General features: G+C 47.0%; 1 protein-coding gene across 1 annotated transcript in view; it reads left to right on the plus strand.

Annotated features, from left to right (window-relative positions):
* The window catches only part of LOC134633524 (integrin alpha-M-like), a 216,923-nt gene that overhangs the window by 186,516 nt on the left and 7,744 nt on the right, over nt 1-22,663 (plus strand). The window contains exons 9-15 of the mRNA XM_063482352.1: nt 18,623-18,773; nt 19,005-19,078; nt 19,217-19,337; nt 19,475-19,614; nt 19,741-19,887; nt 19,980-20,192; nt 20,286-20,419. Coding sequence (XP_063338422.1) covers nt 18,623-18,773; nt 19,005-19,078; nt 19,217-19,337; nt 19,475-19,614; nt 19,741-19,887; nt 19,980-20,192; nt 20,286-20,419 — 980 coding nt within the window. The remainder of the gene's footprint in view (nt 1-18,622; nt 18,774-19,004; nt 19,079-19,216; nt 19,338-19,474; nt 19,615-19,740; nt 19,888-19,979; nt 20,193-20,285; nt 20,420-22,663) is intronic.

A 22,663-nucleotide genomic window follows, 5' to 3' on the forward strand; every position in this document is an offset into this window, starting at 1 on the left:
CACATTCATCTACATTTTACATCTTCTACAATGTTAGAAACCATACACATACACAAGTTGACCGTGATTTCCTACGTATGCCTGTGTGGCGTTCAGGACTTGTATCTGGCTTTTTCTGTTTGTCTTATTTTGTCTAGGGTAGTTGCATGATCTGACTGGCTGTGGTTTTGTTACTATCCAGTTTGCTGGGATTTTTTTTATGGTCCAAGTCGCTGGGGTTTTGTTATGACTCGTTTGTTTTCATCCGACTGGCTGGGTTTGTGCATGGACGATTAACAACACAGATCCCATGCTATATGTAACATAAAGGTTTACTCCATGTTATGTGGAGCTCTGATGTTTCAAGGATTCTCCACAGTGTAAATGAAATAAATGACATTTGACAGTAATAAGCCGGATTTCGTTTTTTTTTATTTTTCTCACCACCAACACTGCCCCGTCAGGAAAGTACATAGAGGTCTTGTGATCCTGTGCTGAGCATTCTAATGTACGCGCAAACAAATGTCGATTCCATGAAATACAAAGACATACTGAGAAGTTTAACAGCTGAATCTTTTATTGAACAAGTTCTCACAATCATCATTGTGTATGACAAACCACAACAAAACATTTCAGATACCTGTAATAAGATAAAATAAGAAATGCCCCTACTCCCTTGCTGGGGTGGCTATGTCGAGATGGATAGATGAGTTCAAACAGAAAAAGTGTCTCGTCGTGAAAACCACGGCTTATGACAAAAAAAAACCTGGTCTGTGTTGTGACACCAAACAGGTTAGGTTAGGTACCACTGCACAGGTTGCAAAAATTTCTACAGAGATCTTCTCGATAACAACGTGCCCGTTAATGAAGTTACCCACCGAGTTAACCGACTTTATTTTCTCTCACACTGTGAAGAAGGCCACCGATTCTAATCAGCCCGTTATTTTCTCCTTGGATCTAACGGACCTTATACAGCTCGCCGGTCACAGCGCTCTTTTCACGATCGACTTGATGACAGTTACGGCCTATAGGCAGGGAGCGTGGAACAAGGTGCCTGTCAAATTCACAGTTTTGAACGGAAACAAGACAAGGTCCATAACGTATGATCCTAACAAACTTTCATCCAAGTGGTCTGTGGACCTTGGAATGTCTCATGCCGGTTTGGATGAGCGACACTCAAACAGTGAGCTGACCATCAAGTTCGCTGTCCGTGTACGACGAAGCGAACAAACAAGCAACTCTGAATGTGTTGCAATTCATGATGTCTGAGATCCTGTGGGTTGGGGACAGAGCTAAAGGGGCTTTAGAGGGGCTTTAGGCTTTACGGCCCACGTTAAGGTGCTGATAGAGAGCCCCAGTGATAACATAGGTCTGGTGACAGGATCTCTAGGTATTACGACGATAATAGCATCCGCGACATATACAAGGGGCTGTTGAAATAGGAAAGACCTTACAATGTAGCCGAAGAGGGGCAACACGGCGCCCTTGTCCACATCGCTCAGTTCACGAAGGACGTGTTTTTGAGACGATCGCCCTTGACTTTTGCAGTGTGTGGTGAAATAGACCTGAACAGGTGGCGCAATTACTTCTACAGACGGGACTCTGCATTTCATTGTTGATGAAATTGGATGAGTTTGCATGCAAATGTATACGCTCATGCAATGCAAGATATGGTCTATTGTCAGAGTAACATGGAGGTGACACAATGTCAAATATATGTGACACGACAATTGAACAAAATGTTGTTGGAGTTACATTACTTTTTTGTGCAATGTATAAGCTCACGCAATGCAAGATACTGTTTATTGTCAGAATAACATGGAAGTGGTACAATGTCAAATTAATGTCAAACGATGATGGAACAATGACTGTGTTTTATTCGTTTTGAGTTTGTTGATCTGTTATAACACAACTCAAATCACAATTTCATTTAAGGTTACACGGAAACACGCTGTCAACACATACAAATCCAATGCCTTTACTTTCACACATGCAGCAAAGAACATCTTCCATACTCCAAAACCGTAAAGTGTCGCTACAGTCGGAGATGACGTTCCCGTATCGGTCGAATGTCACAAACAATATGTTTTCAGTTGTAACTACGTCAAATAGGTACCCGGGTACATCCCTGGTAATGTTATACAAAGCGACTCCAGCGACACGTGATACTTTTTCTAGTTTTCGTTGAACACTATGTGGTGTCATGTCACAATCGGGAAACTCGCCGCATGATACGTCGAACCATATGGGTAATCTTGTAAGGTCCACTGTTTCATCCATCGCCGATGTGATACGCGACCGTGGAAAAGGATGAACGTACGGTTACAGAACACACGTTGCCAGGTTCACCAGACAATCCTGCTGTCACAGCCACGTCGCCATCCGTACCGTAGAGTAGCATGCAAGTTACTACACTGGATACACAGACGTCACCCCACCAGCAATCGTCTAGCTGTTCTATGAAAGGATACCACGTCTCGTTGAATAAAGTCCACGGTCTCAAATCTTTATTGTACTTGGGGTCGAGATGTTTGTTGTAATCGTGATTGTCAGAACCGTGGAAATGAAACCGTGTGTCTGTCTGTTCTTTCACTTCTGTTGAGTACTGCACTCCTAACACCGTGTCTGTTTCGGGTGGTCGAGACGTAGGATAGCGATACGGCTCGGCCGCCCGGTCGTTGTAGTCAAGCGTTGTATCGCCTTCGTAGGAGTCGCGACATGCAGCGCAACCATTTTTTGATTTCACGCACAACACCAAGTGTGCACCGTTGTTATTGATATATATATATATATATATATGTATATGTATATATATATATATATATATATATATATATATATATATATACCCTTTTCCCATATCACGTCTCGGGAAGTAAAGCCCAACCATCATTTATAGTGCGTGTATACCGGTAACTGTAACATGTCTGATAATGCTTGTATCTCAACCTCAGTCGCCCAAACGCCCAATCGATCCTTACGCTTGGTGTTGATGTAGTCGGAGCTGGATATGCCCTCAGGTGCAATGTGGCCATGTTTCGAGTCCATCCTACTTTTCAAAAATGACACAATCGCTTCCCTAATTTTAGCGTGACTGTGCTCATTGTGGCAAAGGGCCTGACTGATAGCCCAGAAGAAACAGTTTCCATCTGGTTTTACTGTCTTGAGTTTACAAGGTGGAACCAAATCTACTATAACGGTTAGGCGGCGCTTGGAATTATCCTCTACATAGGGCACCTTTACCCTCTTGCAAGCGAATTCTCGGTAAAGCTCGCACATGGGATTGAATTTGAAAGCAGGACCAACTGAGTTACCCACATGCTGGAGCATGTCTGAGTCTCAACCGCTGTGAGTTCCAGAGTTGAACGGGGAAGCCATTCGCCTAACTGTTATGACTACCGAGTGATACACACGACAATACAGATGTCCGACGCTGTAAATACTGGTATTTCCTGAAATTCAATTCAATTCAATTCAATTTTATTTATATAGCGCCAAATCACAACAAAAGTCGCCTCAAGGCAAAATGCAACCTATGTGGTACAGGAAACATGAAAATGAGTTCAGGCGAACCCACAGTTGTATTCCTAAAAAGACCTTGATCTTGACACTAGGTAGTTCATACCAACACTTCTGTGGTATCCTATACCAATAAAACATAAATGTATTCGAATAACGCTCGTACTGCCCAAGACCACATCCGATAGGATGTCTTTCGCTTGAGAGATTTTTACGATTCCCTTAGTTTACTTCTGAAACCCAGTTCGCCAAACCAGCCCACATGTGAACAACAAGTGTGTCTTTTGTATAAGTCTTTAATCATCGACATTAGTCTTTTCACCACAACAGTTACATTTAATCCTGGTACAAACTAAGGTATTCACATGATATTATATATAGTGAGTATCTCGATCGGATTGAACATATGACACAGTGTATCGGCCATTCGCAATGATGCGGTTGAAAATACACAATGGGTCCCAGTTGCGCTCTCCAGTGTCTATAGTCTCTTGGGTATCATGTGCTCTGAACGCTTTTGTGACCAGACCTGTGGTCATGATAGGTATCTGCTGCCTCTTTCAAAAGGGCATGTAGTTGATCGAGTAAATCTTCTATCTTAGCGCAGGTTTCCCTCCATCTGTATTCGAAGCAGGCGTGACGCTGGGTTAGAGAGATAGCTATCTTCTGCCGATCACAGTCTTCCTCCGCGCGGCACAGTGGCTTCACGTTAACTGTGAACGACGATCGCTCCTCGTGACAGTCATCTATAGTGGTTTCCGCAGTAATCTTCCACCTGAGCTCTGGTTTGTAATCCTCAGACATGGCACAGATGCGCTCGCGCTCGTCGGTTGTGCGGTTCATCCTCTGTGAAGTTGTGCCTGCAGAGATAGTCATAAACGAGTAATAAGTAACTCTACATATATTGGCACTGCACGCACACCCGCATTCTAGGCAACGTAAATATTAGTATTATTCGCAATACTATCTAACATCTCGCCATAAACAGTGCACTCAGCGTTCCTATTCTCCGGTACCTTTCTGGGTGTGCACATGCACACGCAAAACCTACAAAAAAACCCCCCTAAACATTAAAGCTGAAATGGCAACTTCGTATACCTCTTACTTTGAGCAGGTTAAAGAATTTCTTCATCGTAATTTTCCAGGGTTTCGGTTGGACAACAGCTATCGAAAGCTGACTACGAACCTCGTGTGTCACACGTGGGTTGCTGTATGGAAGACACAAAGCAGGAACTCCAGCAACACTTGAGGGAAGATGAACAACTTTAATAATTGACCAACGCGTTTCGGCTTGTGGCCTTCATCAGGTCTTCACGGAAGACAGGAATCCCAGACGGAACTATCCTGCTCGGTGGAGTTTACCTTTATATATCCAAACTCAAAGCTCAGGCTGCAGAGTTGGAGGTGCAGAGAATCCCTGTCATGATCACGTACTCTCACCTGAACCTACCCCGTACCGAGGAGACGAAGATGGTGTTCAACTTCAAAGACGAGAATAATGTCGTCATGTTGTGCTTGGAGGACATGCCAGACGCCATACCTCCTGCCAGCTACAAACACCTTTACACGGCGGATCTGAACCTGATGGATCATTTGCGTATAGCCAAGACAGTAAAGAACAGTACGCGACGTCACTGGACACCAACGAGGGGAACGCGATCATGTACGCTGACATGGATTTTGTGTTCAGGGCGAACAAGGTTCCTGTAGTGTATGCCAAGCACAGTATGTGTTCGTGGCATAAACTCTGCCATCTGTTCACACACTCCCACTTCGATTTAGACAGCCTGGATCCGCAACTGGCAAAAGTGATAGATGACCACGCCGGCGTTTTCCGTAAGGGTTCAGAGGCTATTATCTGGTACGTGTTACACGGAAAGGCCTACGAAACAGCAGAGCTCATCGCCGAGGCCCGGGGAAAAAGATGCAAACCCTGCATCTCCACGGGAGAAAACTTGATGTTGCTCGTAGCATATTCCACGATACCTCTTTTCCGGAAGACGGTGCTGGATGACAGTATAATTGTCGATCTGCACACAAACCCAGAGCGAAACTTACACATGACGAGTGACCCGTTCTACAGAGAGAATCACACCCTTGTATACCTTCAGCTGCGACCGTACATGGACCATTCCAATGACAGGACCTGGGTCTCAAACTGATGGTTGCGGTGGAAAAACGAGCCCAGCAGAATTCACCAAGATGGCCGATCCATTCACTGTGACTTTCAAGGTCATTATGTCTAACAGGTTTCTGTATAGACAGTTGATGACTGGTGGCGGAAGCAGTTGGTGTCTGGCTATGCTTCATTATGTGCACAAATACCCTCAGGACCACTGCGATAATGCTAAGGATCTTTATATCACCGCTAATACAATCGTAGACTTTCGTGATAAGTTATGCAAAGCTTCAGGTGATCCGCTTTATCCGAAATCATATGCAAATGCTGACAACGTGGAATTAGCCGAGGACGGATACGAACTGTGGTTCACCTATGAAATGGACCATTATTTCACAGTGAGGACCAAGGTCGAGCCTACAGCTAAGTGTCCTAGCGAGACCGCCCGTGTCTTGAGAGAAGGTGTTGTGGATATAGAACCTGTGTGGAAGATGATGAAAGAGATAACAGGCTGCATCTGCCTAGGTGCCCTGGAGGCCGCTCAAAAGGCCGCTGAGAGGGCCGATACAGAGGAGAGGTCCGATGCCGCTGAGATCTCAGACAATGGTGAGAGCACTGACAACACTGGGAGGGCCGACACGGCTGTGAGCGCCGACACAGCTGAGAGGGGCGACAACGGTGAGAGGACTGATAACTCAGAGAACGAGGACACCTCAGAGAGCGCAGACACCTCCGAGAATGCGGACACCTCCGAGAGCAAAGAAACCGCAGAGAGCGAGGATACCTCCGAGAACGACGACACCTCCGAGAGCGAAGACACCAGCGTATTGCACCTGAGAACACGAAAAGTCCTCGACGAAATCAACACGTTACACGACACTTTAACCCTGATTTCTCCAAGTGTAAAAACAATATGAGTGATACATATTGTTAGTACGCTTTTATTGTTGTCAATAAAACTCGTGATAAAAATGTCTTTCTTTGTGCATGTGTGGTGTTTTTTCCAAAAATACAATAAACTGTACAATCATTGGATGCAACGTTCGTTAATTTGTAGAGAATACATTCAGAGAAAGTGAAGAGTGTTTCAAATCGTGACAATAACCAACAGCTTAACAAGAAATGACCGTTCGCTTTTGACAGCACCACCTCTGGGTTCAAGTGTATGTGAGTTAGGACGAGCCGGTGCTTCCACAGGCACAAAAAGTAAGGTGCTCGCCACAAAACCATGTCGATGACTTTGGATATGCCTTATTCTGATGCTCGTAATGTCTTAACTGCATGTGTATGTACACGTGTATGGTTGTGAGGAAGAGGAGCTTCATTTAGTGACTTTGAATTTCAAGCAGCTACTATTTCAGGGAATAAAGCATCTGTGATCCAAGGCTTATTACGAAGGGCAGGCTTTCAAAGGCATGACCGACAATGATTGGTAAGGGATAGGGAAAAGTTGGTTGGATGAAGAAAGCCTATGTACTTCATGAAACACAACCAGATACTTAGAGGTTGTTCATTTTTCTTGTTTTGTTGTTTCTCTGCAGCTGAGAGAGATTGCTCTGAACTAGAGAAAACATCAGAGACGTCGAACAGAGGATCGGTCTGTGTTTTGGACTGACAACAGCTCCGCTTACTTGTTTTTTTTCTTGTACTCTAGCGATGAATGTGCAGAAGTAGACCTTTCCAAATGAAATTATGAGGCTGAGATTCTTTGCTTCTGAAATTTATTACAGGGTTCAAATAAAGGCTTACACTGCCACAATTACCACTGTATTTGTATTGTGTTGTGCTCAACATATTAGCTACATAGGCCACTTTCTGTAAGACGTTACAAACATAAGAATACATACTCTCAAAGCACGCAAACAAGTTATCAGGAAGGTATTCCTGTGTATATCCGTACACTTTCAAATAGTTTATTTGAAAGCAGGCGACATGTGGTTACATTTGTGGTTATAATCGTAAGAATACATATGGTTACATTTGTGGTTATACTCCTAAGAATACATATGGTCACGCAAGCAAACAAGGTTAAGAATGCATATTCTTCAGAATCACCAGTGCTGTACAACACTACGCATAGATTCTTTGATACATGAAAACTATTCCATGCGTTGAAAGCGATTACGCTTAAAGGGTGTGTTGTGCTCAACATATCAGCTACATAGGCCACTTTCTGTAAGATGTTACAAACATTCGTGGTTATAATCATAAGGATCCATACTCTCACACTCACGCAAACAAGGTATCAGGAAAGTATCGCTGCGTATATTCGTACACTTTCAGATAGTTGATTGGAAAGCAGGCGACATGTGGTTACATTTGGGGCCAGCCATTAGTGACATGCGCAATAGGGTAGTGCGTTTTTAAAATGCCCCCTTGTGGCTGTATTTTTTATTACAATATCAACAAACTCCGTGTTTCAGGCACTCGGTGCTGTACAGCGCCTCCTGTGGACGAACGTGATAGAGCCTGCACGAAACTAGGAGAAAAATTTAAATGGGCGTGGTATCCGCGGAGGGAAATGATGATGCACGGGGGGGCATACCATTAGGGACATGCGCAACAGGGGAGTGCGTTTTTAAAACGCCCCCCTGTGGCTGAATTTTTTTTTACAATATCAACAAACTGTCCGTGTTTCAGGCGCTCGATCCCTTAACCCTTGTGCGGCCTGGTCCAAAAAAAAAAAACAAAAGGGAGGGGGGGGTCACGCAGACCCCGGCAGCGCAGACCCAGGTCTCGTCGCGAAACAGGGCCCCGGCTCGGGGTGGGGGCGGATGGGGGTCAGGTGGACCCCCAGCTATAGCGGGTCTTGTCACAGCGTCGGACAAAGGCACCTAATCGGCTGTAACCCTCCATCGATCGGGTAAGTTACGATGGCAAACCTTGGGGTCTGGAGGGACCCCCAAGCGCCAAAGCAACAACTCTCAACTTCACATCATCATCTTCATCATCATCATCATCGTCTCCTTCTCGAGAGTGTTCGCGTAAACCTGCCTCAGTGAGGACCTCGGGCGCTCTGTGTTCCGTGGGTACTCTGTGACCCCTTAGTAATGGTGATGGGGTATTTCGCAACCCCAATGCACATTCGTAAGTTACAATGACAAACACTGGGGTCTGGAGGGACCCCGAACTGCCGGAGGAAACAACTCTCAACTTCCCATCATCATCATCATCATCATCATGATCATCTCCTTCTTGGCAGTGGTCGCGTAAACCGCCCTAGGTGAGGACCTGGGACTCTCCCTGCCTCCTAGTCCTCCTACCTCCTTCCTCTTGGTTCTCCTGCGCCTCGCTGTGGGATGCTTAGCTTTGCAGAGGGCAGTGTTCGCATAAACCAGCCTAAGTAAGGACCTCGGACGCCTCCGGCATCCCAGTCCTCCTACCTCCTGCTCCTCGGTTCTCCTGCTCTTCGCAGGGTAGGGCTTAGCCTTACGGGCCCCGGGTTATGCGTAAACCGGCCTAAGTGAGGACCTCGGACTTTCCATGCCTGCTGGTCCTCCTTCCTCCTTCTGCTCCATTCTCCTGCTCCTCGAAGGCGAGCACCTTGCCAGATGGGCCCCGGTTTACACATAAACCGGCCTAAGTGAGGACTGGGGTAGCTCTCTACTCTTTGGGCACTCTGTGACCCCTTAGTAATGGCGATGGGGTATTTCGCAACCCCAATGCGCGTTCGTAAGTTACGATGGGAAATACTGGGGTCTGGAGGGACCCCCAAGCGCCACGGCAACAACTGTCAACTTCATATCATCATCTTCATCATCATCATCATCATCATCGTCTCCTTCTCGGCAGCGTTCGCGTAAACCAGCCTAAGTGGGGACCTCGGACTCTCCCTGCCTGCTAGTCCTCCTACCTCCTTCTGCTCCGTTCTGCTGCTCCTCGAAGGCAAGCACCTTGTCGGATGGGCCCCGGGTTATGCGTAAACCGGCCTAAGTGAGGACCTCGGACTCTCTCTGCCTCCCTCTGCTTTTTCCTCCTTCTGCTCCGTTCTTCTGCACCTCGCAGGCCAGCGCTTAGCCGGATGGGCCCCGAGTTACACGTAAACAGGCCTAAGTTGGGACCTCGGGCGCTCTGCGTTCCGTGGGTAATGTGTGACCCTTTAGGAATCGCGATGGGGTATTTCGCAACCCAAATGCACATTCGTAAGTTACAACTTCACATCATCATCATCATCATCATCGTCTCCTTCTCGGCAGTGTTCGTGTAAACGGACCTAAGTGAGGACCGGGGGTGCTTTCTACTCCGCGATTACTAAGGGGTCAAAGTGTTCCCATGATGGGGTATTTCACAACCCCAATGCACATTCGTAAGTTACGATGGCAAACCTTTGGGTCTGGCGGACCCACAAAACACCATGGCAACATCTCTCAACTTCACATCATCATCATCATCATCATCATCATCATCGTCGTCTCCTTCTCGAGAGTGTTCGCGTAAACCAGCCTAAGTGAGGACCTCGGACTCTCCTTGCCTCCCCGTCCTCCTTCCTCCTTCTGCTCTGTTCTCCTGCTCCTCACAGACGAGCGCTTAGCTGAATGGGCCCCGGGTTACGCGTAAACCGTTGTAAGTGAGGACCTCAGACTCTCTCTGACTCCCTGTCCTCTTTCCTCCTTCTGCTCCGTTCTCCTGCGCCTCGCAGGTGAGCGTATAGCCAGATGGCCCCGAGTTACGCGTAAATAGGCCTAAGCGGGTACCTCAGGCGCTCTGTGTTCCATGGGTAATGTGTGACCCTTTAGGAATCGCAATGGGGTATTTCGCAACCCATATGCACATTCGTAAGTTACAATGGCAAACACTGGGGTCTGGAGGGACCCCGAACGGCCGGAGGAAACAACTCTCAACTTCACATCATCATCATCATCATCATCATCATCATCGTCTCCTTCTCGGCAGTTTTCGTGTAAACGGGCCTAAGTGAGGACCGGGGGTGCTTTCTACTCCGCGATTACTAAGTGGTCAAAGTGTACCCACCATGGGGTATTTCACAACCCCAATGCATATTCGTAAGTTACGATGGCAAACACTGGGGTCTGGAGGGACCCCGAACGGCCGGAGTAAACAACTCTCAACTTCACATCATCATCATCATCATCATCGTCTCCTTCTCGGCAGTGTTCGTGTAAACGGGCCTAAGTGAGGACCGGGGGGTGCTTTCTACTCCGCGATTACTAAGTGGTCAAAGTGTACCCACCATGGGGTATTTCGCAACCTCAATGCACATTCGTAAGTTACGATGGCAAACACTGCGGTCTGGAGGGACCCCGAACGGCCGGAGGAAACAACTCTCAACTTCACATCATCATCATCATCATCATCTTCTCCTTCTCGGTTGTGTTCGCGTAAACCGACCTAAGCAAGGACCTCGGACTCCCCCTGCCTCAGCATCCTCCTTTCTCCTTCTCCTCGGTTCTCCTGCGACTCGCTGTCCGACGCTTAGCTTTGCAGAGGGCAGTGTTCGCGTAAACCGGCTTCCATGAGGACCTCGGACTCCCCCTGTATCCTTATCCTCCTACCTCCTGCTGCTCTGTTCTCCTGCTCCTCGAAGGCGAGCACTTAGCTGGATGGGCCCCGGGTTACGCGTAAACCGGCCTAAGCGGGGAACTTGACCTCTCCCTGCCTCCTGGTCCTCCTACCTCCTTCTGTTCCGTTCTCCTGCTCCTCGCAGGCAAGCGCCTAGCTGGTGGGCCCCGGGTTATGCGTAAACCGGCCTTAGCGAGGACTGGGGGTGCTTTGAACACCATGGGTACACTGTGACCCCTTTTTAATCGCGATAGGGTATTTCGCAACCCCCAATGCACATTAGTAAGTTACGATGGCAAACACTGGGGTCTGGAGGGACCGCGAACCGCCGGAGGAAACAACTCTCAACTTCAGATCATCATCATCATCATCATCATCATCATCATCATCATCATCATCATCATCATCGTCTCGTTTTCGACAGTGTTCGCGTAAACGGATCTCAGTGAGGACCTCGGACTCTCCCTGCCTCAGCGTCCTCCTTCCTCCTTCTGCTCCGTTCTCCTGCTCCTCACGGGCGAGCGCTTAGCATGATGGGCCTCGGGTTACGCGTAAACCGGCCTTCGAGAGCAGCAGGGATGTTCTCTACTCCACGTTTACTATGGGGTCAAAGCGTACCCACGATGGGGTATTTCGCAACCCCAATACACATTCGTAAGTTACGATGGCAAACACTGGGGTCTGGAGGGACCCCGAACCGCCGGAGGAAACAACTCTCAACTTCACATCATCATCATCATCATCGTCTCGTTTTCGACAGTGTTCGCGTAAACGGATCTCAGTGAGGACCTCGGACTCTGCCTGCCTCCAAGTCCTCCTTCCTCCTGCTGCTCCGTTCTCCTGCTCCTCGCAGGCGAGCGCCTAGCCGGATGGGTTCAAGGTTACACGAAAACGGCCCTAAGTGAGGACCTCGGACTCTTCCTTCCTCCACGTCCTCATTCCTCCTTCTGTTCCGTTCTCCTTCTCGTCACAGGGGAGCGTTTAGCCGGATGGGCCTCGGGTTACGCGTAAACCGGCCTTCGAGAGGAGCAGGGATGTTCTCTACTCCACGATTACTATGGGGTCAAAGCGTACCCACGATGGGGTATTTCGCAACCCCAATACACATTCGTAAGTTACGATTGCAAACACTGGGGTCTGGAGGGACCCCGAACCGCCGCAGGAAACAACTCTCAACTTCACATCATCATCATCATAATCATGATCATCATCATCATCATCATCATCATCGTCTCGTTTTCGACAGTGTTCGCGTAAACGGATCTCCGTGAGGACCTCGGACTCTCCCTGCCTCAGCGTCCTCCTTCCTCCTTCTGCTCCGTTCTCCTCCTCCTCGCAGGCGAGCGCCTAGCCGGATGCGTTCAAGGTTACACGAAAACGGCCCTAAATGAGGACCTCGGACTCTCCCTGCCTCCATGTCCTCATTCCTCCTTCTGTTCCGTTCTCCTTCTCGTCACAGGGGAGCGTTTAGCCGGATGGGCCTCGGGTTACGCGTAAACCGGCCTTCGAGAGGAGCAGGGATGTTCTCTACTCCACGATTACTATTGGGTCAAAGCGTACCCACGATGGGGTATTTTGCAACCCCAATACACATTCGTAAGTTACGATTGCAAACACTGAGGTCTGGAGGGACCCCGAACCGTCATTCGTAAGTTACGATGGCAAACACTGGCGTCCGGAGGGACCACGAACCGCCGTGGGAAACAACTCTCAACTTCACATCATCATCATCATCATCGTCATTATCGTCGTCTCCTTCTCGGCAGTGTTCGCGTAAATGGGCCTAAGTGAGGACCTCGGACTCTCCCTGCCTCCACGTCCTCATTCCTCCTTCCTTCTCCGTTCTCCTGCTCGTCACAGGGGAGCGTTTAGCCGGATGGGTCTCGGGTTACGCGTAAACCGGCCTTCGAGAGGAGCAGGGATGTTCTCTACTCCACGATTACTATGGGGTCAAAGCGTACCCACGATGGGGTATTTTGCAACCCCAATACACATTCGTAAGTTACGATTGCAAACACTGGGGTCTGGAGGGACCCCGAACCGTCATTCGTAAGTTACGATGGCAAACACTGGGGTCCGGAGGGACCACGAACCGCCGTGGGAAACAACTCTCAACTTCACATCATCATCATCATCATCGTCATTATCGTCGTCTCCTTCTCGGCAGTGTTCGCGTAAACGGGCCTAAGTGAGGACCTTGGACTCTCCCTGCCTCCTAGTCCTGCGACCTCCTTCTGTTCCGTTCTCCTGCTCCTCACAGGGGAGCGTTTAGGCGGATGGGCCTCGGGTTACGCGTAAACCGGCCTTCGAGAGGAGCAGGGATGTTCTCTACTCCACGATTACTATGGGGTCAAAGCGTACCCACGATGGGGTATTTTGCAACCCCAATACACATTCGTAAGTTACGATTGCAAACACTGGGGTCCGGAGGGACCCCGAACCGCCGGAGGAAACAACTCTCAACTTTACATCATCATTATCATCATCATCATCATCATCATCATCATCATCGTCGTCTCTTTCTTGGCAGTGTTCGCGTAAACGTCCCTAAGTGAGGACTTCGGACTGCAAACACTGGGGTCTGGAGGGACCCCGAACCGCCATTCGTAAGTTACGATGGCAAACACTGGGGTATGGAGGGACCCCAAACCGCCGGAGGAAACAACTCTCAACTTCACATCATCATCATCGTCTCCTTCTCGGCAGTGTTCGCGTAAACGCGCCTAAGTGAGGACCTCGAACTCTCCCTGCTTCCAAGTCCTCATTCCTCCTTCTGTTCCGTTCTCCTGCTCCTCACAGGCGAGCGCTTAGCCGGATGGGCCTCGGGTTACGCGTAAACCAGCCTTCGAGAGGAGCAGGGATGTTCTCTACTCCACGATTACTATGGGGTCAAAGCGTACCCACGATGGGGTATTTCGCAACCCCAATACACATTCGTAAGTTACGATGGCAAACACTGGGGTCTGGAGGGACCCCGAACCGCCATTCGTAAGTTACGATGGCAAACACTGGGGTCCGGAGGGACCCCGAACCGCCAGAGGAAACAACTCTCAACTTCACATCATCATCATCATCATCGTGGTCTCCTTCTCGGCAGTGTTCGCGTAAACCAGCCTAAGTGAGGACCTCGGACTCTCTTTGCCTCCTAGTCCTGCGACCTCCTTCTGTTCCATTCTCCTGCTCCTCGCAGGTGAGCGCTTTGCCGGATGGGCCTTGGGTTACGCGTAAATGGGCCTGAGTGAGGACCTCGGGCTCTCCGTTGCTCCTCGTCTGCCTTGCTCCTTCTCCATCGTTCTCCTGCGCCTAGCTAGTGAAAGAGCAGCTGTTTGGTCTGCCTATTACGCGAACACCGCCCTCCGTTTGGACCTCGGGCTCTCCGTGCCTCCTTGTCCTCCTTGCTCCCTCTACATCCTTGTCCCGCTCCTCGCTAGAGTACGCTTAGGTTTGCAGAGGGTGGGTTTCGCGAACACCCTCTTCGGTGAAGACCTTGGGATCTCCGTTGCTCCCCGTCTTCCTTGCCCCTTCTACATTACTCTCAAGTGCCTCGCTAGTGAAAGAGCAGCTGTTTCGCCTGCCTATTACGCGAACACCATCCTCCGTTTGGACTTCAGACACTCCTTGCCTCCTCCTCATCCTTGCTCCCTCTACATCATTCAGATTCTCCTCGCTAGCGTACGCTTAGGTCTCCGGAGGGCCGGTTTCGCGAATACCCCCCTTTGGTGAGGACCTCGGGCTTTTCGTGTCTCCGTGTCCTCCTTGCTTTCTCTCCATCATTCTCAAGTGCCTCGCTAGTGAAAGCGCAGCTGTTTGGCCTGCCCATTACGCGAACACCGCCCTCTGTTTATGCTCCTCGCTAGCGTACGCTTATGTCTGCGGAGGGCCGGTTTCGCGAACACCCCCTTCGGTGAGGACCTCGGGATCTCCGTTGCTCCGCGTCCTCCTTGCTCCTTCTCCTTCGTTCTCATGCGCCTCGCTAGTGAAAGAGAAGCTGTTTGGCCTGCCTAGTACACGAACACCGCCCTCGCTTTATGCTCCTCGCGAGAGTAGGCTGAGGTCTGCGGAGGGCCTATTACGCGAACACCGCCCTCCAGTTGGACCTCGGGCTCTCTGTTGCTCCTCGTCCTCCTTGCTCCCTCTACATCCTTCTCAAGCGCCTCGCTAGTGAAAGCGCAGCTGTTTGGCCTGCCCATTACGCGAACACCACCCTCCGTTTATGCTTCTCGCGAGCGTACGCTTAGGTCTGCGGATGGCCGGTTTCACGAACACCGCCCTCTAGTTGGACCTCGGGCTCTCCGTTGTTCCTCGTCCTCCTTGCTCCTTCTCCTTCGTTCTCATGCACTTCGCTAGTGAAAGAGAAGCTGTTTGGCCTTCCTATTACGCGAACACCGCCCTCCGTTTATGCTTCTCGCGAGCGTACGCTTAGGTCTGCGGATGGCCGGTTTCACGAACACCGCCCTCTAGTTGGACCTCGGGCTCTCCGTTGTTCCTCGTCCTCCTTGCTCCTTCTCCTTCGTTCTCATGCACTTCGCTAGTGAAAGAGAAGCTGTTTGGCCTTCCTATTACGCGAACACCGCCCTCCAGTTGGATCTCGGGCTCTCCGTTGCTCCTCGTCCTCCTCGCTCCCTCTACATCGTTCTCAAGCGCCTCGCTAGTAAAAGAGAAGCTGTTTGGCCTTCCTATTACGCGAACACCGCCCTCCGTTTATGCTCCTCGCTAGCGTACGCTTATGTCTGCGGAGGGCCGGTTTCGCGAACACCGCCTTCGGTGAGGACCTCTGGATCTCCTTTGCTCCTCGTCCTCCCTGCTCCCTCTCCTTTGTTCTCATGCCCCTCGCTAGTGAAAGAGAAGCTGTTTGGCCTGCCTATTACGCGAACACTGCCCTCCAGTTGGACCTCGGGCTCTCCATGCCTCCTCGTCCTCCTCGCTCCCTCTCCATCATTCTCAAGTGCCTCGCTAGTAAAAGCGCAGCTGTTTGGCCTGCCCATTACGCGAACACCGCCCTCCGTTTATGCTCCTCGCTAGCGTACGCTTATGTCTGCGGAGGGCCGGTTTCGCGAACACCCCCTTCGGTGAGGACCTCGGGATCTCCGTTGCTCCTCGTCCTCCTTGCTCCTTCTCCTTCGTTCTCATGCGCCTCGCTAGTGAAAGAGAAGCTGTTTGGCCTTCCTATTACGCGAACACTGCCCTCCAGTTGGACCTCGGGCTCTCCGTTGCTCCTCGTCCTCCTTGCTCCCTCTACATCGTTCTCAAGTGCCTCGCTAGTGAAAGCGAAGCTGTTTTGCCTGCCTATTACGTGAACACCGCCCTCCAGTTGGACCTCGGGCTCTCCGTGTCTCCTCCTCCTCCTTGCTCCCTCTCATTGTTCTCAAGTGCCTCGCTAGTGAAAGAGCAGCTCTGTGGCCTGCCTACTACGCGAACACCGCCCTCCGTTTGGACTTCAGACACTCCTTGCCTCCTCCTCATCCTTGCTCCCTCTACATCGTTCTCAAGTGCCTCGGTAGCGTACGCTTAGGTCTGCGGAGGGCGGGTTACGCGAACACCACCGTCTTTGAGGAACCCAGTACCTCCTACACACACACACACACACACACACACACACACACACACACACACACACACACACAGGAGGCAGTGAGGAGGAGAAGGAGGTTGTTGCTACGCCTGCGTCGCGAAACCAGGGCTCATTGTGTGCGCGCCCGGAGTAGCTACGGGGAAACACGTGGGACAACCGACCAGTTTGGGGTCATGGTTTATTCAACGCGTATTTTCAGTGTGGTTTAACTTGGTAATCTGATCTGAAAGACTTTCCCTGAATGTGCCTTAATTTCACCTCTTTTTCCTTTCTCCTTTTCTTAGCTTACTGAAAATGTTGGCGACCAAAGGCGACCAAAGACCAAGTTGGCGATCAGGGACGTGTGCTGCTTGTGCTACTCGCGTTACGTGGGCAAACTGCTGGCTGTCATCATCGATACAAAGGTAAAGTGCAATCCCAGGGTTGTGTGCTGCTTGTGGTACTTGCTTTATGTAGACAAACTGCTTGCTGTCAACATCGATACAAAGATAACAAAAGAATAGCCTAGTGTAACGTAGTGTTTCATGTTTTGTTTTGTTTTTTTCTAGAATGATTCAAATGTAACCATCGTTTCCCCAACCCCGCAGGCTCTGCGACCCGTGAAGAACTGAGACTCCTTCTGGTCAGTAAAACAGGCTCGAGAAAGAGTGCGTCCGGAAACACCATCCTGGGGGATGCGTATGCTTTCAAAGAGGACGTTTCGCCCGAGTCTCTCACCGACAGCTGTCTCAGAAAAGAGGCAGAGGGCGACAAACTGGTGGGAGAGGATGTGGTGAAAATTGGCCAGCTGCGGCTGGTCACAGAGTGTTACAAAGGAGATTACTGAGATTCGTTTGTAACAAAAGGCTGATTCTTTCAATGCACGCATCCTACGGTGAGATTTATATCATGTATTCACAGCCACCAGAGGCGCTGTACAGCACCGAGCGCCTGAAACACGGACAGTTTGTTGATATTTTTTTGATCTAAACCTTCTTTTTTTTTCATGTAAACCTGTTCTTGACATATCTACTGAGATTCGTTTGTCTTGAAAGGCTGATTCAACCCCGTTGTTGACTTTTATTTTGCCTTCCAGATTGCCTCAGTTGTATCGTGAGTGTAATTTCAAATAAAATAAAATAAAACTCAGAAGCATCTGTGTGTTGTATTCTTCTTCTTCTTCTTCTTCTCATTATTATTATTATTATTATTATTATTATTATTATTATTATTATTATTATTGTGATTATGCTTCATTTTCATGTACTGGGGTATCAATGACCCCCATGGTGCCACAGCAGCTTCTGTGCGTGGTCCCCAAGTGCTACGTTTTCTTTCCCGATCCCCTGACGAACCCATTAGAATCGCTCTGGGGCACTCTTCGACCCCAAATGATCATTCTGGTTTTTTTTAACATTTTCATTCACCGGTCTCTACTGAGGTTGGGGTACTCTGGGACCCCCGGGGTCTGGGGCTGCCCCGAAGGGAAGCATGAGGGTTAACATTTTCATTCACCGGTCTCTACTGAGGGTGGGGTACTCTGAGACCCCCGGGGTCTGGGGCTGCCCCGAAGGGGAGCATGAGGGTTATTGTAGGGTCTTCCTTAAAATATAAAGCACCTTGAGGTGATGGCTGTTATGATTTGGCGCTGTATAAATAAAATAAAATTGAATTGAACTCGACGAATAGCTGCATTTACACTCCCAGCATTTCCAGCTAATCATCGAATATTCAGGAGTGGTATCTAATTACAGTACCATGCTCAAATTTCAATAAATAAAAAAGCTAAATTAATAATGGAAACATAGACTGTATTAATCCTTGTATTAAACTGTTTTAAAAATTTTTATATAATAATAATATATATTATTAATATATATAATATATAAATAATTTTGCATGAAAATGTAAACACATTTTTTAAATAACCCTAGGTGGGGAATGCATTTATTCTGACTGAAGCAAAACAAGAACTGCGCACCATTGCATCGTCTCACTCAGACAATCACGTGTTTCAAGTGGAGAACTTCAACGCACTTGAAATAATCCGGCAGAATTTGCAGGACAAAATTTTTTCCATTGAAGGTAAATCATATATTTAACATTCAACAAGCTTTGATAAAATTTCTTTAAATGTTACATTGCATTATTACATCATTGCTTGTGGATAAAGGTTGATTTCACTAAGCATTAGTGAAATGAAAAATAACTACTGAGGCACCTTTATAATAAACAGATATCATTACACTAAATTACTAGTGTAATGCGTTGTATTGTGTCTATCAATAAACCTTTTTATATTTTATATTTTTACAGGATCTCAAACCGGTGGAGTCTCTCTGAAAATGGAAATGTCTCAAGAGGGATTCAGTGCAGTTATTGTGCCTGAGGTAATTAAAACTACCTGAAATTCAACAGACAGCCTAGTCATAGAAAGAAAGATTCACACGCTTTTTATAAAAACAAGAGTCCGGATTTTAAAGGTAAAAGAAATTGTATATAAAATGTATTTTCTGTCTGCACTGTAGGGAATTCAGATGTCTATTGTTGGTGCAAACCAGTGGAAGGGAGGCTACGTGCAATACACAACAGGAGGCCAGAAGCTGAAAACATATGAGGACGTGTCTTTGGAGCCTGACAGTTATCTTGGTAAGAATATTACAGTTTTAACAATCTAACTCATACACATGTGTTCATGTATATACACAGCTCTGCTGCAATTCTTTCACACAAACACTTGAATCAGATTCCATATCCATTTCTCTTTTTGGCTACCTAAATTCTAGGTTACTCCATGGCAACTGCTAAAACCCAAAGTGGCTCTCTGACAATTGTTGGTGCTCCAAGATATAAACACAGAGGAGTTGTGGTCGCTGTTAACAGAGAAAGCTTAGAAAACCAAAAGATTGAGCCGTTGGCATCACAGGTATGAATTTACTGCAAGAAAAAACTGAATAGGATTGTAAACTGGTAGTAAATACTTTCTTAAATAAAAATTGTTTTCATTTGGATTTATGCAATTATTTTCATCAATAATGTGTTCCTTACACAGTATCAGACTGGTGAATATTTCGGAGCAGAGGTGTGTACCATGGACATAAATAATGATGACATCACTGATCTAATCTTCATATCAGCCCCAATGTACATGGAGCCTGATAGAGAGGGAAGAGTTTATGTTTGTAGACTAACTGTTTTGGTAAATCAAAGTTTTATCCACTTCAATTAAACGAATTCGTTTATTTGTCAACTTCCCTAATGATCATATAATATTCATTCTCCTGCTTTCAGTTTGTGGAGTGTGATTTTGATGATCCATTAGTACTAAAAGGACATGCAGCTGTCAAAGGAAGGTTTGGCTCTTCTCTTGCTGTACTGCCTGATCTAAACTCAGATGGATTCATGGATTTGGCAGTTGGAGCACCTTTGGAGAATGATGGTGAAGGCAGCATCTACATATTCCACAGTGAAGGAGGAGGAAGAATCAGTCCTACTTACTCACAGGTACAAACATCGAGGAATTCACAAAGGTGACTAAACTTATTTATCAATATACAATCTGCAGCTTAACTAATTCAAATGTTTTCATGTACACAGAGAATTACTGGCTCTGAGGTCCAGTCAGGACTGAAGTTCTTTGGCCTGTCAATCAGTCAGTCGTCTTTTGACCAGAGTGGTGATGAACTGCCTGACTTAGCGGTGGGTTCAAAGGGTAAAGTGGTTTTACTGAGGTAAGTCACAGTCCAAGATAGTCCAGTCATGCATTATTGTTATCTGTGGTAATTCCACCATTGTTGTTAATTTGCAATCTTAACAAATGCACTGCCTGTCAAATCTTAGGCAAATTTGAAAGGTCACCATAATAAGAACTGCACATAGGTTATATATCAATGAATTTATCATATATGATTGAGTCATTCATTATAAGGGATTTATGATTTTTAAAGAAATACAGATCGAGGGTAAAACTGTTGTCTAGAAGTATTAGAAACAAACAAAAGATAAACTGGAAGCTAGGACTAAGAAACTTGGAATTAACGACTAGGAGTGAACATGGAACAAAAGAAAAGAAAAGAGCAGACACAGCAGACGGAGATGACATGACAATGATCGGAGGGAGACTGAGGACTTAAATACATGCGATTATGAGAGGATGCGCAACAGATGGAAGAACAACTGAAACTACTTACACACTACCAGCACATGAGAAGCAAAACAAAACACAATGTATACAGGACAAGAGACTGTCAAAATAAAAGGGGAAGTAACAACACTGAGAAACAGACTAAGACACATGGACTTGACATTAGGACTGGGAGTAACCTGACAAGGGGACACAACAGACCAGGGTAACAGGAGGGAACATAAAACACAGGGACAAGAGATAAACAAACATTAACACAAGAGTGGCTAAACATGGAACGCAGTGCACAGGGGAGGCACGGTAAGAGGTACCTAAAGACTAGACGACAAAACTAAGACCACAAAATACAAATATTACACAAAGCAGAAACAAAACTAAAAGAGCCAAAACCAGGATCGTAAACTGAACTGCAGAATATTAAATAAGATAGAATCAAAATGTCCAAATACATAAACACAGGATCATGGCAAAAAGTTTATTGAGTCAAAAGGATTAGACATTTTTTTCAAATTATTTTACCACATGATGAAAAATGCTCTGCTGATTTAAAAAAAAAAAAAAAGCAATAAATGTGTGAAACGGTAACTTTGTTCATACAGAAATGGAAATGCATGCAATATCAAAAACGTTTTCATACTATACCACGTGTTTCAGCACTGCTGACATGATCAAATAGGTATCATTTATTCTACCCATTAATACTATTAATACTGGCACACAAGAGTGATGGTGATGGGAAATAGGTACACCTACATATATATTCCATTAAAAAGCATTCCTGATTTATAATTCATTATTCCATATATCATCATTCAATTCAATTCAATTCAATTCAATTCAATTCAATTTTATTTATATAGCGCCAAATCACAACAAAAGTCGCCTCAAGGCGCTTTATATTGTACAGTAGATAGCACAATATTAAATACAGAGAAAAACCCAACAATCATATCATATGACCCCCTATGAGCAAGCACTTTGGCGACAGTGGGAAGGAAAAACTCCCCTTTAACAGGAAGAAACCTCCGGCAGAACCAGGCTCAGGGAGGGGCGGCCATCTGCTGCGACCGGTTGGGGTGAAAGAAGGAAAACAGGATAAAGACATGCTGTGGAAGAGAGACAGAGATTAATAACAGATATGATTCGATGCAGAGAGGTCTATTAACACATAGTGAGTGAGAAGGTGACTGGAAAGGAAAAACTCGATGCATCATGGGAATCCCCGGCAGCCTACGTCTATTGCAGCATAACTAAGGGAGGATTCAGGGTCACCTGGTCCAGCCCTAACTATATGCTTTAGCAAAAAGGAAAGTTTTAAGCCTAATCTTGAAAGTAGAGATAGTGTCTGTCTCCCGAATCCAAACTGGAAGCTGGTTCCACAGAAGAGGGGCCTGAAAACTGAAGGCTCTCCCTCCCATTCTACTTTTAAATACCCTAGGGACAACAAGTAGGCCTGCAGAGCGAGAGCGAAGTGCTCTAATAGGGTGATATGGTACTACAAGGTCATTAAGATAAGATGGGGCCTGATTATTTAAGACCTTGTAAGTGAGGAGCAGGATTTTGAATTCAATTCTGGATTTAACAGGAAGCCAATGAAGGGAAGCCAAAACAGGAGAAATATGCTCTCTCTTTCTAGTCCCTGTCAGTACTCTTGCTGCAGCATTTTGGATTAGCTGAAGACTTTTCAGCGAGTTTTTAGGACATCCTGATAATAAAGAATTACAGTAGTCCAGCCTAGAAGTAATGAAGGCATGAACTAGTTTTTCAGCATCACTCTGAGACAGGATATTTCTAATTTTAGAGATGTTGCGCAAATGGAAGAAAGCAGTCT

This window comes from Pelmatolapia mariae, linkage group LG8 (assembly GCF_036321145.2).
Source record: "Pelmatolapia mariae isolate MD_Pm_ZW linkage group LG8, Pm_UMD_F_2, whole genome shotgun sequence".
Lineage (NCBI taxonomy): Eukaryota > Metazoa > Chordata > Actinopteri > Cichliformes > Cichlidae > Pelmatolapia > Pelmatolapia mariae.